The sequence below is a fragment of the Oryctolagus cuniculus genome, chromosome 9 (genome assembly GCF_051225735.1).
Source record: "Oryctolagus cuniculus isolate XC-2025 breed Fujian yellow rabbit chromosome 9, ASM5122573v1, whole genome shotgun sequence".
In the NCBI taxonomy this organism is placed as follows: Eukaryota; Metazoa; Chordata; class Mammalia; order Lagomorpha; family Leporidae; genus Oryctolagus; species Oryctolagus cuniculus.
In genome coordinates this window covers 11,072,387-11,092,390 of record NC_142875.1, presented here as the reverse complement: position 1 = coordinate 11,092,390, position 20,004 = coordinate 11,072,387, and the positions used below count along the sequence as shown (strand labels likewise).

The following is a 20,004-nucleotide window of genomic DNA, read 5'->3' as shown; positions in this document are numbered from 1 at the left end:
GGGCCATTCTACTTTCCCTTTCTAGTATTAAAACAATAGTATTTTATTTGCATATATCTTGCAACATCTTGTTTGCAAAATCCAAAAAACTATGAATGAAGTATTCTTTTAGACTATCTCAAGTAAAATTTTAATAACTTAAAAATTTCAGAAATGTCAAATATTTTAATAAAAATGGCAACTTCACAAAAATATAGTTATTTCAAGATTACAGTTATATCTGTAGACTTGCTAAAAGAAATGCTTTGTTGACAGTTATCCATATGTATTACTTCTGTGAATATTCCATTTATTTTTCTTGGTTTATTTTTCTTTTGGGTGGTCATTATTAATTATTTATATATTTGAAATTATACAGATAGTGATTTACTTAGTTTGTCCTATTCATACAAATGTGTTATCCCAAATTGTATTTTGATCTTGCTAATATGTTGCTTTAAATAAATTAAATGTTAAAAATTTTTATCAGTGTTTTATGTTTCTGGTTTGATGTTCAGAATAACCTCCAACCTGTATCCCTGCATAGTAGTTTAGAATTTAGGCATTTACATGTAATATTGCCTTTAACTTTTAAATGTAATGCCTGAATGCACTAGTAATTTGTTAAATTGTAAGAATTTCAGGGACAGGCACTGTGGTGCAATGACTTAAGCCACAGCCTGCAGTGCTAATATCCCATATGGACAGCAGCTCTGGTTGCTCTACTTCTGTTCCTGCTTCCTGGTAATGCACCTCGGAAAGCAGCAGTTGATAGCTTAAGTCTTTGGGCCCCTGCACCCACATGGGATGCCTGGAAGAAGCTCCTGGCTTCCACCTAGCCCAGCCTTCGTTGTTGTGGCCAATTGGGCAATGAACCAGAGGATGGAGATCTCTCTGTCTCTCCTTCTCTCTCTGTGTTACTCTGCCTTTCAAATAAAAGAACAATCTTAATAAAGAAAAAATTTGATAAAGGGACTGATAATTCTTGCAACCTGGCTAACCAGTTATATCAAATATCTTTTTTGAATAATCCATTATGCCCAGGAAAGTATACAACATAGAAATTTTCATCATTATGAATAATTATAATGTAATCATACACTCAGGTCCAGGAATAGAATGCTGCCACAATCCCAATAGCTCTCCACCTCAGCTCTCCAATCATCATGCTTGCTCCCTGAGAAGATAATCAGTGGCCTCACTTTCAGGGTAATCATCTCACTGCTTTTAAGATTTTTCATCTAAACACTATGTTGTTTAGACTTGTCTATTTTGGAACTGTGCATTATTTTGTGGCTGATGCCTGAACTTTACATTATATTCTTAGGATTTAGGCCTGATGTATGTATTTGGGATTCTTTTATTTGAATTATTATTTATTATATTTAGAATATATCTGAAGAGTAAGTGTTCTGTAATTGATAATCATTTGAGCCATTTCTCCTTTAAGGAATTGTGCCACACTGGTTGTTCTGGAACGTCTCTTGGTGTGTCTGTGTGTACTTTTCTCTAGGGAATGTGATCAAGAATCTTCTGGTTTTTAGATAATGTACAATGACTTCACTAGATAGTGCCCAACATTTCCCCCAAATATTGTGTCATTTTATGCTTCAATTTCCTGTATAAAAGATGTATTGCAGTTTTAAACCATTGCCAGTGTTTATTATAGTCAAGTTTTTCAACTTTTGCTGATTGAAATGGCTTGAAGAAATATCTTGTGGTTTTATTGTGTTTTCCAGTGTGTTTAATTTTTTGTAGCCATTGTGAAAGGGATTGATCTGAGAAGTTCTTTCTCAGCTATGGCATTGTCTGTGTATGCAATGGCTATTGATTTTTTTGTGTTAATTTTGTATCCTGCCACTTTATCAAACTCTTTTATGAGTGCCAATAATCTCTCCATGGAGTCTTCTGGATCCCCTATTTATAGAATCATGCCATCTTCTAATAGGGATAATTTGACTTCCTTCTTTCCAGTTTGTATCCCTTTAATTTCTTGTTCTAGCCTAATATTTCTGGCTCAAACTACCAGCACTATATTGAATAGAAAATGGTGAGATTGGACATTCTTGTCTGATTACAGATCTTAAAGGAAATGCTTCCAACTTTTCCCCATTCAGTAAGATGCTGGCCATGAGTTTATCATAAATTGCCTTGATTGTGTTGAGGAAAGTTCCTTCTATACTCAAATTGCTTAAGGTTCTTATCTTGAGAGGATGTTATATTTTATCAAATGCTTTCTTTGCATCTATTGAAATAACATATGGTTTTTGTTCTTCAGTTTGTTAATGTGATGCATCACATTGATTTGATAAGGTTGAACCATCCCTGCATACCAGGGTTGAATCTCACTTGGTCCAGGTGCATGATCCTTCTAATGCATTGTTGAATTTGATTAGCTAGAATTTTGTTGAGGATTTTTTTTTAACTTTTATTAGCAAATATAAATTTCCAAAGTACAGCTTATGGATTACAATGGCTCCCCCGCCCCCATAACTTCCTTCCCGCCCACAACCCTCCCAACTCCCGCTCCCTCTCCCATTCCATTCACATCAAGATTCATTTTCAATTATCTTTATATACAGAAGATCAACTTAGTCTATATTAAGTAAAGATTTCACCAGTTTGCACCCACACAGAACATAAAGTGTAAAATACTTTTTGAGTACTAGTTATAGCATTAATTCACATTGAACAACACATTGTCTTGTTGAGGATTTTTGCATCTCTGTTCATGAGGGAAATTGGTCTGTAGTTCTCTTCCTTTGTTGTATCTTTTTTCTGATTTTGGAACTAAGGTGATGCAGGCTTTATAGAAGGAGTTTGGGAGGATACTCTTCCTTTCAATTGTTTTGAATAGCTTGAGAAGAATTGGAATTAGTTCTTCTTTAAATGCCTGGTAGAATTCAGCCACAAAGCTTTCTGGTCCTAATCTTGGGCTTTTCTTTGAGGAACTGTATCTCCAACAAGGTTCCAGAAGATCTGTTCTGATTTAAACTCTGTCAGTTTTCTGATGCCACAGACTAACAAGATGTGTTAATTCCATATAGTGTCTGTAACAAAATGTTGAAAATTGGTTGCCTGGCATAAAACAAATGTTTTTTTCCTCACAGATCCAGAGCATAGAAATCCAAAATTGAGGTATCTTTCAGGGAGAATCTCTTCTGTTTCTCTCTAGATTTGGGGGTCCTCCCCTAAGTTCTTAGTGTTCCTTGAAATGTAGATACATCTTTCCACTCTCTGCTTGCATCTTCCCAAGGCAGTGTTCCCTCTGTGCCTCTTTGTCATCCTACAATCCTCTTATAAGGATATAGCCATTGATTTTGGACCTTAATTAATAATATATATTCTTAGTAGTTCGCTCACTCAAATCTCTAATCAAGTACTTCCCACAAAATATTCTCAATAAGCACTTAATTTCATTTCATAAATATTTTGGAATATACATACATAAGAATTTTTAAATAATATTTATTTGTTTGAAAGTCAGTGTTGGCCAGCGCCGTGGCTCAATAGGCTAATCCTCCACCTGAGGCGCCGGCACACCGGGTTCTAGTCCTGGTCGGAGCACCGAATTCTGTCCTGGTTGCCCCTCTTCCAGGCCAGCTCTCTGCTATGGCCTGGGAGTGCAGTGGAGGATGGCCCAAGTCCTTCGGCCCTGCACCCCATGGGAGACCAGGAGAAGCAAATGGCTCCTGGCTTTGGATCAGCATGATGCACTGGCTGCAGTGTGCCGGCCGCAGTGGCCATTGGAGGGTGAACCAACGGAAAAGGAAGACCTTTCTCTCTTTCTCTCTCTCTCTCTCACTATCCAATCTGCCTGTCAAAAAAAAAGTCAGTGTTAAAAAGAGGAGAGACAGATCTTCACTTGCTAGTTCACTCCCCAGATTGCCACAATGGTCAGGGCTGGGATAGACTAAAGCTAGGAGTCAGGGACTTCATCAGGGTCTCTCACATGGGTGACAGTGGCCCAAACACTTGATCCATCTTATTCTTTTTTTTTTTTAACTTTTATTTAGCAAATATAAATTTCCACAGTACAGTTTATGGATTACAATGGCTTCCCCTCCATAACTTCACTCCCACTTGCACCCCTCCCATCTCCCACTCCCTCTCCCATTCCATTCACATCAAGATTCTTTTTCAATTATCTTTATATACAGAAGATCAATTTAGTATATATAAGTAAAGATTTCAACAGTTTATACCCACACAGAAATAGAAAGTGTAAAATACTCTTTCAGTACTAGTTATAGCATTGCTTCACATTGGACAACACATTAAGGACAGATCCCACATGAGGAGTAAGTACACAGCGACTCCTGTTGTTGACTTAACAATTTGACACTCTTGTTTATGGCGTCAGTAATCTCCCTAGGCTCTAGTCATGAATTGCCAAGGCTATAGAAGCCTTTTGAGTTCACCGACTTCGATCTTATTCAGACAGGGTCATAGTCAAAGTGGGAGTTCTCTCCTCCCTTCAGAGAAAGGTACCTCCTTCTTTGATGACCCTGTTCTTTCCACTGGGATCTCACTCGCAGAGATCTTTCATTTAGGTTGTTGTCGTCTTTTTTTTTTTTTTTCCCCAGGGTGTCTTGGCTTTTCAGGACTAAAATACTCTCATGGGATCCATCTTATTCTTTCCCATGCAATTAGCAAGGAGCTAAATTGGATGTGGTGCAGCTGGGATGTGAACCAGTACCCATAAAGAATGCTGATACAGCAGGAAATGGTCTTACCTGTTATGCCACAATGCTAGACCCTAAATAAGCATTTTTAAATTTAAATTATTTTTTTTATAAAAATATGTACTAAAGAAACCATATACTTTGGAAGGATGCTGTTATTCTTATGTTTCAAGGGTTGTGGGGAGATATAAATTTAAAAAATAATTGAGATTTGATTTTTTAAAATTATTTGGCTGTGCATAATGTTATAAATTATACTTTTTGTCAATGTCTTGACTTAGTTTTCTGTATTTTACATAAGTGAAGTGTGAAATTTGAAACCCATAAGTAAATTATATTTTATACAGGATTCCTAGATATTTGCCTTCTCATTCTTTGTTGCTAGCATGTAATAAGCTTAAAATTAATTCACAGGCTGTGGTCCTTTATAAAAATCATGTCATTAGGCTGACTTACTGCATGTGCTTAAATATCATCTACTTTATTAAAATCTAATGGGGTAGGCAGTGTAGATTTCATGAATTTTGCTCAGATGATATTGATGATGTTGGCTGATTCAATTTTTCTTCACACAGTTATTTCTTTTCTCTTTTCTGTATGTTCCTGAATTGTCATCTTATGATTTAGTTGGTTACTTTTTAATTCTTTGGATATCCTTTTTTTTTTTAATTTTCCTCTCAATCTGTTGTGGAAAATTGCACTTTGCTAGTGCCAGAAATGTAGGCTTCCTTTATCCTTCTTTCTTGTTACTGAGGATATTAATTTGATCATTGCTGAAGCCACAGTTATATGCCTATAAAATTAAAATAATCATGGAAATAACAATATCATTTAGTAAATACAAGAAGGAAATTAGATTCAGTTTCTTATTATTTTAAAAAAGACAATATATCTATATGACAACATGTAGCTAGAGCTTTGCTGGCTGCTCATAGTATGCAAGTATTATTGTTAGTCTGCACCATAAATGTCCCACTTCTTTTTTTCTTCTTTTTTACTTGACAGGTAGAGTTAGACAGTGAGAGACAGAGAGAAAGGTCTTCCTTCCATTGGTTCACCCCCCAAATGGCTGCTATGACCCGCGTGCTGTGCTGAACGGAAGCCAGGAGCCAGGTGCTTCTTCCTGGCCTCCCACACAGGTGCAGGGGCCCAAGCACTTGGGCCATGCTCCACTGCCTTCCCGGGCCACAGCAGAGAGCTGGACTGGAGGAGGAGCAGCCAAGACTAGAACCCGGCACCCATATGGGATGCTGGCGCCGAGGTAGAGGATTAGCCAAGTGAGCCACAGCGCTGGCCCCTAAATGTCTGACTTGTTATCGCAGCTCAGGCATTAATTTATCTAGTATGAAATCTGGTGGTGGTGGCCAAGTGCCTTGGGATCAACTGGAATGAGCCATTCTGTTGTTACTTCATCAGGGATGGAAGGAGGGTTTCACAGCTGATTAGAGCTAGATTTTGAACAATGGGTGATACTATACAGAAGGAAGCCAAAGTGTACATAGCAAGGTCTCTCGAAGTGAGTGTGCAGTGATTATCTGATATGTACTTGGCAAGGTGAGTTGGACCACGGATCAAGAATCTTGTTGAAGAATTTGATTTTGACATGAAGGATTTATGAGGGTGAATTTTATACTCATGACTGTGTTTGAAGATTGTGGATTTTGTGAAATTTCAAGTTGAAAAGAGGAGAATAGTTAGGTAAAGAAGGTAAAAATCAAATATTTTTTAGATTCAGTGGCAGATTCAGTGATAATGACCTACTCCCCAATTATGGACCCAGGAAGAGCTTCTGAATAAAGATGAGGTGATACTTAATTGTTCTAACTGTGGTGAACACAAAGTATTTAGGCAATTGGAAATGGGAGAGACATCCTAATTCAAATTAGGTTTCTTTCATCAAAACCCATGCATTGCGGGAATATTTGTTGACTATTTATGCATGATTGTTACTAATACATCTAGTTGGTGAACATTGGCTTCAAACACTATAAGGAAACAGAAGGTAATTCTGCTGAATTTGTGAATGTGCCAGAGTAATAAGGTGCAAGTATCCTGTATTTGATGAAAAGTACTTTGTACCTGGAAGCCTGATGGGCAAGTTCCCTGGTAGGTACAGGGTGGTGTCTGAACTGCAGATGGTGGTGACTGAACAGAAGTTGTTAACTGAGACAATAAAGCAACACTCTGTAAGATAAGGACTTGAGGAGGAATTTAGTTCTATTTGCTTCTCTATTTGAAATAGGTTAGCCTTTTCTGCGATTTTTTAACCTGTTCATCAGACACCACTATATCTTATAAACTCTACTAAGATTGCATGCATACATACTTGCCTTAACATGTCATTTTAAAAACTTCAGTAGATACATAGAAAAATGAACACTGAAAACTAGTTAATTATTGTCCGAGACTTGAAAAGATACATGAATCAAAATCTATAAGGACAGAAAATGTTCTAAAGACAGAATATTAATATTTTATTATCAAGCTTATGTAAGAAATAAGACAAACTATTCATCATGAAAACAATTAAACAATGGGGCCGGCACCGTGGCTCACTTGGCTAATCCTCCGCCTGCGGTGCCGGAATCCCATATGGGCACTGGATTCTACTCCTGGCTGCTCCTCTTCCAGTCCAGCTCTCTGCTGTGGCCCAGGAAAGCAGTGGAGGATGGCCCAAGTGCTTGGGAGCCTGCACCCACATGGGAGACCAGGAGGAAGCACCTGTCTCCTGGCTTCGGATCAGTGCAGCGTTAGCCGTAGTGGCCATTTAGGGGGTGAACCAACGGAAGGAAGACCTTTCTCTCTGTCTCTCTTTCACTCACACTGTCTAACTCTGTCAAATAAATTAAAAAAAAAACAATTAAACATTGATATCTGGGAGCATATGCAATCATTTAGTTTCCAAAGAAGTACAGATATAAAAAATGTTTATTCAAGGAATTTGATAAATGCCTTATAACATAAATTCATTGGTTGCCATAAATACTTATGACATGAAACTAAAAAAAAAAATAGTTCTGTTTCTGTGATAAGTAATGAATAAAGGAACTGAGGAGAGCAGTTTCCAGATCTGTCCATGGAGTGGTTAACACAGAGACACTGCGATTGGTCCTATAGTTTGTGTCTTTCTGTTCACATTCTGCATTACTGGATTGCACACACTTCTCTCCATGAGGAGATGTACAGTGTTTATGAACATCAGGAGTTGACAGCTCAGAAATTCTAGGTTTCAACATTAGCATGCCCAGAACGCAGCTAGCTGGCTTTAGGTAAGTCATTTAAACAGGCTTGTGTTTCTTTATCTAGTCAACAAATAGAATGAAATGAGTCCTGACATTTTACCAAAAAAAAAAGTACATTGATAAGCTTTTCCATGGACAGATTGGAGTTTATTTTTTTAAGTGACAAAAGTATACATATTAATCATATGCAGCATGATGTTTTAAAATATGTGTACATTGTAGAATGGCTAAATTGTGCTATTTAACATATGTAATATCTGTGGGGAGCAACTGGGAGCAACTCGGACTAGACTAAGTTACTGGAATTAAGACTTATTCTATGCATCTGCTCTCCCACAATATGGCGCTGAGAAGGGAGAAACAGCTTCTACACAGCTGCCTCCAGTTCAACCAATAAACTGTAGGACCTGCTCCTGATTGGAGGAGAGCAGCGTACTCGGCGTGTGGGCAGCCGAGTTGGGATTGGTGGAAGAGGACTATAAAGGAGGAGAGAGACAACATGCACCAGGAACATCTAAGGGGAACATCTGAGGGAACATCTGTGCAGCCCCCGAGAGAGCCGGCCGGTGGTGTGCCGCTCCCCTGCGGAAGTGGGGAAAGTGGCCAGGGGGAACCGCCCTTCCACGGAGGTGGAAGGGACGGTAGCCAACCCGGGAAGAACCAGCAGCAAACCCGGGGAGGGCCAAGCAGACAAAAGAACAGCGCAGGGTCCTGTGTCGTTCCTCCACGAAGACGGGGAGCGACAATATCCAGCATACTTATCATTCTACTCCTTAGAGATTTACAAGGTACAATATATTGTTATGGACCACAGTAGTCATGTTGTTCAACATATGTTTAAGATTATTCCTCATATTTAACTGAAACTTCATATTTTTCACCCAACCTCTCCACAGATCCCTAACCCTCATTGTCCATCCCCATCACCAGTAGAAGTTTTTGGTTATAGGCCGGCGCCGCGGCTCAATAGGCTAGTCCTCCGCCTAGCGGCGCTGGCACACCAGGTTCTAGTCCTGGTTGGGGCGCCGGATTCTGTCCCGGTTGCCCCTCTTCCAGGCCAGCTCTCTGCTGTGGCCAGGGAGTGCAGTGGAGGATGGCCCAGGTGCTTGGGCCCTGCACCCCATGGGAAACCAGGAAAAGCACCTGGCTCCTGGCTCCTGCCATCGGATCAGCGCGGTGCGCCGGCCGCAGCGCGCCAGCCGCGGCGGCCATTGGAGGGTGAACCAATGGCAAAAGGAAGACCTTTCTCTCTGTCTCTCTCTCTCACTGTCCACTCTGCCTGTCCAAAAAAAAAAAAAAAAAGTTTTTGGTTATAAGCAACAGAAACCAATTTTACCAACAGGAATCAAAAAAGATTATATTAAAAGGGCTTAGCTGCAGAATCCATGTTTGGACAATTGGCTCCGATGATACAGCAAAGCAAGGCAGCCAAGTACCAGTCCCTGCTGCTGTCACTTTTGAATGCTAGCACTGCAGGCTAAGCTTCCCTCTCTGGACACTCATCGCTCTGCTGTGAAACATGACCCTGTGCCATAGCACCAACACCTTGGTTTCTAATCTCAGGATTAAAGCTTTGGTCTGCTGTGGTCCCAGGCGTACGAACAGGGAGTGTTAGTGGAGGAGCGAGCCCTAGCTCTTCCTGAATGTGGGAATACTTGCTACCTCTAAGCAGAGAGAGAGATTTGTTGAAGGTCAGCCAGAACAACAGTATCGAGTGCCATATCTTTTGACAGATTCTCAAAGGGACTGGGACTCCATTGCTTCTGCCAGAAAAGATTATGAATCATTGCATTAGATTATCTTTAATTACACCTCTGAAATTATATGATTCTAAATCCCAATTTTTATTTCCTCCATCATCTACGGACTCAAAATTTCTTTAACAAGATACAAGTGCAGCAGCAGAATGACTCGCCATATTGCAGGGTCAGCCCTAAAGTATCCTAGGATCATTTCCGTGGGTGCGTAATGATGATGATTGGGCTAATGATTGAGAGTAACAGATGTCTGGGTGCACTGCCACCTAGCTGAGTGTCTGGCAAGCCAGTGCTGATGCCCTAGACAAAAGGAAGTGACGTTCTCATGTAGCCTCCTAATGGTGCTTCCTGAGTGTGTAAACAATCAGTATGGCTCAGTGGTTGGTTACCCAAGCTCCAAGGTGAAGGAGAATGAATACAAATTTTGAAGCTATCCCTTCCTATCTGGTTCACTATGGGAAGTTACTTGTGTCCTAGTTTCCTGTAGAGAAAATAATAATGCTAGTATGTGTATGCTATTACAAAAAGAAACTGATGTAGTGTAGAGGTATTACGATGATTTACACACAGTCACAGCCCAAGAAATAATGCTGAAAGTCATCACAATGTTACTAGTTAAGGAGTTCCTAAAGCATGAACCAAACTCATTCCAAAAAAGGTGTTTGCTCCTTTAAATTTGAAGCTGAGAATAATCAAGGTATTTAGTTTGTGTGCTTTGACATATATTTCATGGTAAAGAATGTTTTATAAACTGTGAAATTAACTGCAAATAATCACACAACCGTCACACTGAAATGTACGTATGAACATTTTTTCTCATGTGACCAATCAGTCCACAATTAATTTTAAAAAGGACCATAGTATGCTAAATTTTACCAAAAATGTATAGCTGTTTCATTTATTTGAATTTTTTATCTATTTGAAAAGTGGAAATAGTGGGAGGAAATCTCCCATCCTTTGGATTACTCCCTAAATGCCCACAAACTAGGGCCTAAGGCAGGAGTCAGAAACTCAATTCAGGCCTGCTGCATGGATGGCAAGGACCCAGTTACTTTTTTTTTTTTTTTGAAGATTTATTTATTTATTTGAAAGTCAGAGTTACGCACACACACACATACACACACACACACACACACACACAGAGAGAGAGAGAGAGAGAGAGAGAGAGAAAGTGTCTTCATCTGCTGGTTCACTCCCTGATTGGTGGCAACAGCCGGAGCTGAGCTGATCTGAAGCCACGAGCCAGGGGCTTCTTCCAGGTCTCCCACATAGGTGCAGGGGCCCAAGGACTTGGGCCATTTTTTTTTAATATTTATTAATTTATTTGAAAGTCAGAGTTACACAGAGAGAGGAGAAGCAGCGAGAGAGAGAGGTCTTCCATCCGATGGATTCACTCCCCAAATGGTTGCAATGGCCTGAGCTGCGCTGATCCGAAGCTAGGAGCCAGGAGCTTCTTCCTGGTCTCCCACATAGGTGCAGGGGCCCAAGGACTTGGGTCATCTTCTACTGCTTTCCCAGGCCATAGCAGAGAGCTGGATGGGAAGTGGAGCAGCCGGGACTAGAACCGGCACCCAAATGGGATGCTGATACTGCAGGCAGCAGCTTTACCTGCTACACCACAGCATCAACTGCAAGGACCCAGTTACTTTGGTCATCACCACTGTCTCCCCCCAGGGTCTGTGTTAGCAGGAAGCCAAAGTCAGGAGATGATGATAGGCATCAAAGCCAGGCACTCCCATGTGGGATGCAGGCATCTCGGCTGATGTCTCAATTGTTAAACACTTACCTTAATTTATTTTAAATGAAAACATCAAACTAAATTGAATAGGAAATAAAAACCTGAGAGTTTCATTGTGGAACTATTTTTCCATGATGAATAAAGCAAAAAATAGCAGTAAATGTGAATAAGTTTGGAACTTCCTTGTTGGCATCTGTTCTTGACCTTCAGTCTACCCTAGAAGGTCAAAAAAGTTATTTGTTGAGCTATTACGAGGCACAGAAGATGTGAGTTTAATACTGCCTTTGTTTCTTCAAAAGCCATACTGATGCTGTGACTCCTAAAGAGTGTGTTCTCTTACACTTTCCAGGTAAATGTGAATGTGGTAAATGCACCTGCTACCCTCCAGGAGATCAGAGGGTGTATGGGAAGACGTGTGAGTGTGACAACCGCCACTGTGAGGACCTCGACGGTGTCGTCTGTGGAGGTAGGACCACTTCGCATGATCTTTGCTTCACCCGCTTTTATTTTCCTACTGACAAGATAAAGTATACAATTAGACCTAAAAGCAGTACAAAATTAGGTTTGTAATGACCTTTATTTCCTTGAACTCTTGATTTAGAAACTACATGAAAGTGCCTCGTATAATTGTAATAAATGATTGTCAAGTCTAAGTAGTAGGTACTATGATACTCTAAGGTAGTAAAGACTTCGTTGTAAGTCCACACTTTAATATAATTTTAGTATTTTATTCATAAACATGAAGAGGAGCAAGTATCACCCACAAACTTTAAAAAAGCAGTCAGATCGCAGTCTACATTTAAGTACAAAATCACTAGAGATGTTCCTCCGAGTTTCCATGATGGCTCTCAGACTCGATCAAGGGCAGACTGAGTGTAATAAAGCTTTCCAGGGGGAAAAGTGAGGTGGAGAGAGCAGCAAAATGCGTACCTCATCAATGGCGGAGACATGTGGTTCAATGCAACTCTTATTTCAGTCTCAGGAAACTTCGTTCTGTAGAGTTAGCAGCATGTGGATTACTGCTCCTTCCAGGTTTCCAGTACAAGCAACGTGAGATGGACATGGAACTACTTTAAAGGTTATAATTATATATTTCCAAGGTAACCCCTATAGTGCAGGGGAATTACATTGTGGTTGAAAACCAAGATACATGTACTGCTTTTGGAAGGCGCACCATCTATGGCTACCTTCTATCTGATGTGTCTCTGTCTGTCTATCTCTCCATCTCTGTCTTCCTATCTATCCTCTAACTATAAAGTCTTTGCAGTGTGACTGTAAACATTTTCTTCTTTCCTTGCTGAGAGCCAAGACAAAAAAAGCCCTGTAAAATAACTCTTGTACCAGGTGATTGTCTTGTGCCATCCTCATGGCAGCCACCCTCAGAGACTGTTTTTGCTTTCTTCATTTAACAAGTGGAAAATTGAGTGAAGTTGGAAGACTTAACAACCCATAGTAAAGTGTGGAAAAGCCAAGAGTTGAGCTCTGACATTTAGTCCCTAGATCATTTCCTATGCCGCATCTTTCACCAGAGTGATATCAGTGTGATAGCAATGTGATCTTCAGGTTAGCGCTTCCATTCACTGGCTCTCAGAAGCATCTATGGACATTCAAGCCTGTTCTGTGGCTGCTAAGGACACGCTGTGTATTAACTCACTAATTCTCACGACACTATAGTAAAATCTTCCTGACACCTACTGAGACGCACCCACATGATTCATCTCTTATTATCACTGTCTCTCTAACATGCAGTGTTTACTGCAAATGGACTTTCTGGCCCAGCTGCTTTGCTGACTTGGTTAAAACAGTTAATATTTAGAAACCTGTTATACATTGGTACCCACTCATTTATGATTTTTTTCCCTCCATGGATCTCTCTTTATCTCCAATTTGGGGGGGGGCAATCAAGGATGTAAAATAAATCTGTTTATCTTCCTGGTGGATGAGCTCAAACGAAATGTTAACAGGATGAGACATCTCTCAATGTAGTGCTGTTTGGATAATTCTTAGCTCTCCATGTCCACAGTCTCTATCTAAAAAGAGCTGCCTGTGTTCTACAGAGAATGGACTTCTTTCTTTTTTAATTTTTTTTTTGAGAGGTAGAGTTAGAGACAGAGAGAAAGGTCTTCCTTCCGTTGATTCACCCCCTAAATGGCTGCTATGGCTGGTGTGCTGTGCTAATCCGAAGCCAGGAGCCAGGTGTTTCCTCCTGGTCTCCCATGCAGGTGCAGGGCCCAAGCACTTGGGCCATCCTCCACTGCCTTCCTGGCCACTGCAGAGAGCTGGACTGGAAGAGGGGCAACCGGGACAGAATCTGGCGCCCCGACTGGGACTAGAACCCAGGGTGCCAGCGCCACAGATGGAGGATTAGCCTAGTGAGCCATGGCGCTAGCCACAGAGAATGGACTTCTTCTTTTTTTTTTTTTTTTTTTTTTTTTGACAGGCAGAGTGGATAGTGAGAGAGAGAGAGACAGAGAGAAAGATCTTCCTTTTGCCGTTGGTTCACCCTCCAATGGCCGCCTCAGCCAGCGCACTGCAGCCGGCGCACCGCACTGATCTGAAGCCAGGAGCCAGGTGCTTATCCTGGTCTCTCATGGGGTGCAGGGCCCAAGCACTTGGGCCATCCTCCACTGCACTCCTGGGCCATAACAGAGAGCTGTCCTGGAAGAGGGGCAACCGGGACAGAATCCAGCGCCCCGACTAGGACTAGAACCTGGTGTGCCGGCGCCACTAGGTGGAGGATTAGCCTATTGAGCTGCGGCACCGGCCGAGAATGGACTTCCATGAGTCAGACTAGTAAAAGACTAAAATACAAGCCTTAATACCAACTATTTGGTTAACAATGAGAAATACAATTCGTGCAGAGATCAGAAGTTTATATAAGGAAACTTTATAGAAAATCTGAGACAAGAATTTGATTACTAGTAAATTATTTAAAAAGTGAAGGAAGTGGTGTCAGAAGAGCTGCAAAGGTGATAGGAACAGAAAGGCAGCAAAAAAAAAAAAAAAAAATTGTGTGATCAGTCTAATCACTACCAAGGGCCCCTAGATTGACCCAATGCCCTCTACTGGGTTGAGCTCCAGTAGAGAGACCCCATGTAAAGCATTCTGTTTTTGCACATCCTCCAGCTGTTCATGAAGGGCTGCTTCCAGGAGATGTTTCTCCTTCTACCACATCAGCACGCTCCACAGGTGTGTGATCATAGCCAGCTCCTGTGGCTGCAGAAAGCCTTCAGGAAGAAAAACACAGGTGGCACCAGGTGGAAGTCACCAAGAAGGCAAGAAAGAAGGGATATTGGTGGGTCATGACCGCACCTGTGTGATATACTTGCCAAAGGCACATGGCTCTCATGCCAGTCAGTCTGGGTATTTTCTCTGGATTCTACCTGTTATTCTTTGAACACGGTCTAGATTTTGTGGGCATCTCATGCTTTCTTTATGCAAGATTAACAGTAGATTGGGCAAGAGCTATAGACAGTATAAGTATAATATACACTTATACTCATATATTTTTATCTATGGTGCAGGAGATCCTGACACATTTAGGGACTGTTTCCTAGAGAGTTGATGTTACCCAATATAGATGATATCATGGGAGTTAATTACAGAGGATGCATGTGTTTTCATGTTTAATATTTGCCGCTGCTCCTTGTATTCAATACAGAGGCCCATTTGGCTGGTAGGAGGTCAGCCAGGTATGCATCATATCTTTGTTGACTATAATTAGATTAATTCTTAGTCTGCCCTTTCTTAATGTTTAGCAGCAACCTTTAAGAAATCACGTATTTGCTTATCCACATATTTTAAATGTTATTAATATTTTTCATTGACTAAAAGATCTCTGAATACTTTTCAGAGTTTGTAAAAGAAATAGATCATAGACATTTTCCTTTAAAATATTTTATTAAAATTCACTTTGATATTTGAACACTGTCCTTGAGAAATATAAAATTAAGATGATATGAATATTTTCATATTATTAATATTTTCTTCACTTTCTCTCATTAACTTATTAACATCCAAATAACCACTCGGGGCCTAAACTCTGCCACAAAGTTGACCCCATGGCTCATGAGCCTGTCTTTATGCATTCCACTGAGTCCTGGTGCTTGGAGAGGAATAGCTCCTGGAATGAGAAAGGGCCCCACAGTGGCCAAGTCATGTTCTTCATATGTAACATAGAGCAAGAAATGCTGCATATAATTTACCCATCTGCATAGATGCCCTGTTTTGTGGTCTTCAACGAGAAAACCCCAGGATATAGATGGCTCTTATTTTACATGGTTGCTATGTTCAGTAAGGTGACCCTGTACACTGAATTAATGAACACTGCATCATCATTCCTCAGGAAAATACAAGTTTAGGTTCCTGCCTTTGGTCACAGTGTTTTCATCACCTCATCAGTGTATAACCTTGTTTTGTTTGTGTTTCTCTTTAAATTGATCTGATTTAATATTGTATTGATTCATTAACCTTGAGCTCATGGCTAGAAGCACCGTAACTCTTCCCTGAACATAGATTATCAGACACGTGTATTTCTCCACAAGGCACATCACTGCTTTTTTAGCACTTAAGACTTGGGAACCCAGGACAGCACTTCAGTGCTGTGCCTGAAAGCCTTTTAAGCATTAAAATCACTCTCCCAAAAAGCACAACTATTCAAACACATAGCCCTAACTAAATCATGAAACGGACACTTGTTACCAGCTTGAAAGCAGCAACGTGAAGACAGAACTCGGCCTTCTGTGACCTTAGCACAGAATGGGAATCTCAGCTCAATGTTTTTCACCATTGTGGAGATGTTCTTGAGGACTGGGAAAGCTCTGTGGGTACTGACATGTGGAGGGCAGTCTGGTGCAGCACTTGAGACTGGTGAAGTCAGATTGGTGCTCTCCTGGCACTGTCAACGGACTACTTCAGGGAATTTATATGACTCCCATTTCTCATCTGTACAATGATGATGAACCTGTTTTGCCAAGTTGGAAGATTGAATGAGCTCATGAATATAGAGTACGTAGGACAATACCTGGCACACAGATGTCGTATACAAAAATTAAGTATTGTCATTATTACATACATATATAGAAAATTAAAACACGATTTATTCTGATCTGTGACTTATCTTGAGTGGACAGCAGGACAGCATGGATAATTTCTCTTTTCTGTTCTTTTTGCATTAAGAAGTATTTTTCTTCATTCTTAACCCTGAACTGCCAAATGGAGCAGCAAATATTATCTGTATTGGGATTATTTTTAGTGGTTCCTGCTCAGGAATATGCTGTCCATGGGGAAGGTTCCTGTGGCTCTGCCCAAGTAAGACAGAGCACACTGGCTGTTGTGATTCCTTAAGCCACACAGCACATATCCTCAAAGTTTCCATATTTCTCAATCTATATAAAAGTATTTATCATTGAAAGAAACTCTCCTCTTGTTTAGTGTATGTCCTATCATGTAAATAGCACATCATGGTATGAAGTCAGCAAACGCTCATGGCACTCACACCCCGGGATTGTTATTTTTTTAATCTCTGTGATATCATTCTCTCTGACTTGCATACTTAGAATCCTCTTGATTGGGTCATAAGCCCATGAGCAGTTACTCTCTCTCCAGCTATTGCACATGACTGTTTCTACCTGAGGTAGCTGCTGTGATCACGGGCATTTTTCATTCTGCATGGCCGCTCTGAGACTTGTAGCTAAACACCTCTGCAAGTTTTCCTCCCTGGGCCTGGGGCACACCTTGGCACTTGTTTCTCCTCTTAGATTTCTCATGATAACATAGTTTCTTCTTTTTGTTCGCATTCAGAGCTTACATATTCATTTTGGTGTTTCTTTGGAAATGGCTTCCAAGGGAGTGTGACAGTGTTCAGAGAAGCATGTTCTGAGTTTTAGGAGGGAAAAGGAGAGGAGTGATTTCTTCCAGGAAGACTTGAGGACTGGAAAGAACTCCTGTATGGTTGGAGATTAGAAATTAAAGGAAAGACAAGTGTGACATGTTTTGTAATCCGTGTTAATGGTTTTGGGTGACTCAAAGTACCATAGAAAATCAGAGAAGGGAGTTGAACAATGCAATAACAGATCATCCTATTTTAAAACATGGCTTTGGTCATCAGATGACTTTTTGATGCTGGGAGAAGTATCTGTGTTCATGGGGTGGGTTGTCAGTGTGGATGACAGGAGATGAATCCTGGTGAGAGATGAGGTTCTAGATGGAAGACATCAGACATGGAGAAACTGGGTTTGTATAGGAGAAAGTTTTAGAAGCGATGTGGAAAAAAGCTAACAAACCCTTCAACCTGCTACCAAGGACTCCAACCCTGATTTAATAAATTCTCAGCTTTGGTTCCCTGGAAACAAATGAATATGGGGAATGCCAGTGTTACCAGGCAACATTGTTCATGGCAATATTGACCTCAGCTTGGTGGATTTCAACGAGATCAGGAGGGAGTATAAATGAGATGGAACAGCTGATGGGCATGCCCTGCTTTTGGCGTCTACAGGCTCTGTGACCCTACCCGGGTGCTTGCCCCTGTGGAGTTACCAGACAAGGGTCACTGACCCTGATGCACATAAAGGCCCATGTGTAACAGTAGTCTTCTGAAAAAACAAAGATTTTATTTGCATGGCTGATTAGCAATAAGACAGAAGGCATGGCTCAAATCTGTCTTCCCCATCAAGGTCCTAGGCTAGGGTTTTCGGGGCAGGTAGGAAAAGCTGGTGTATAGAGGCACTAGCAAGGCAAATCCTGATTGGCAGGCATGGAATAAACGCAGTTCATCTTCCTTTAGGGTCTGTTCTGAAACCAAGCTGGGTGCCTCTTGCTCTGAGTAACCTCCATGACTCCATGCCTGACACTGATGCTGCTGACCCAGAGGAGCTTCGGTTCCTGGCTTGGTGGGGGTCTCCCAATGCGGGCAATTGGACATCGTGCACCTGCAGGACCAAGTCCCTAAACAATTCTGCTGAGGAAACACTAGCTTTAAAGACACGATCAGACCTTTACCACCAGAGCTTACTGTGAGAGCAAAGGGTGGGAAAACCTTGGGAAAGGATCAGGAAATAGGACAGGTTGCTTGTGACTCGCAGAGGCATCCAGAGGAAACCTGATACAGGGATAGGCCAGTATCAGTGGGGTCCCTGCGAGCTGGGCTGCAGGGACCATTCAGAGAGACTTTGCTCCTGTGGGCTGTGAGGCTTCTTTTCAGTCAGGGAAGCCTTAACTTCCATGCGATGTGGACCTCACCTCCCAGCCTGTGGCCATGTCATCTGCAGAGATGACCCCAATCGTATTGACCGTCATCCTGGCACACTGCTGCAGTGGCTCACAGCCACGCATGCCTGATACTGCCCTGCAGGAAGGATTTGGTTTCTGCTCCAAGCATCCACTTAGCTGAACTGAAAACAAGTCCCCCTCGCTGATCCCAGAGTACAAACAGCACTTACAGAATTCATGACTGGATGAGGGGCAGGGGAGGTTCGGGGTGAATCAGAGTTTCTGGTTTGAGCAGTTAGATGTATAGAAGAGAACTGCTTTCGATGGACCAATGCACTCCATTTTATTGAAAAGCAAAGCACAGAGGTACACAGAGGTGAACAAACTTTGTTATATTGTGATTTTGTTCCTTTGTCTGACGTTCTTATCATTATGTTCACTTCTTTCTGAGTAACTCCTCATCACTCTTCCATTTTTTTTTTTTACCATTCTTCCAAATTATCCCCCTTAGGAATTCCTTCTGAAATTGATTTATTTGTCCTCCCTACTGCAACACCTTCCTTATAGCCTGATGACATTGTGGGCCATGTTCCTGGGCCTCCTTTCCTTGTCTCTGTGCAGTTCTCATGGACATAATCAATTTTCTTTCTCGCTATCTCATCCTCTTCCTTTCTCCCACTCCCTATTCCTTCTCCTCCTCCCCACTCCCCATCTCTCCTCCCTCCCTCCCTCTCTCTTCCTCTCTCCTTCTTCCTCTCTCCTACTCAGATTACAGTATAATCAAATTTAGACTAAAGGTTGATGCTCAAGAACTTTCTTTGAATAATTGTAAACTAAGGGAATGAGAAACAAGGATATGGAGAGAAAGAGATTTCCTAGTTTTATATGTGAGAATTCTTCAGGTTGGATTTAGTATTTAACATGCATCATGAACAATTAATGTTTGGGTGCACAGAAGTCAAATATGAAGAGTTTAGATCAGAAATATGAATAGATATACAGAAGTGAAAATAAGTTTGTACGTGGAAGTAATACATTTATCTTATTTTTTGGATCCAGGGCTGTTTTAACTTTGCTTGAAACAATCCTAGGGAAGAATTTTTTAAAATTCTTTTCTCATTTAGTACTAATAATATACATTATCTTGTTTTTGTTCATCATACTTTGCTCATGTTTTGACGTTAGGATTTTATATAGTATTTTTAAGTTGATGTTTTCCCTTTTAACATTTATGAAAATCAAAAACCAAAATATTCAGAAATATAAATTACCCACAAATATGGCAAACAAAAACATTTATTAATTTTTGGTTTTCTTTTTTTTTCTTTAGTACAGTTTACGGATTACAATGGCTTCCCCCCCATAACTTCCCTCCCACTCGCACCCCTCCCATC

General features: G+C 40.9%; 1 protein-coding gene across 3 annotated transcripts in view; it reads left to right on the top strand.

Moving 5' to 3' along the window:
- Positions 1-20,004, top strand: part of ITGBL1 (integrin subunit beta like 1) — a 262,924-nt gene that overhangs the window by 220,378 nt on the left and 22,542 nt on the right. For all 3 annotated transcript variants that reach the window (XM_070048621.2, XM_070048620.2, XM_089303451.1), the window contains one exon: positions 11,751-11,867. In XM_070048621.2, the coding sequence (XP_069904722.1) occupies positions 11,751-11,867 (117 nt within the window). The remainder of the gene's footprint in view (positions 1-11,750; positions 11,868-20,004) is intronic.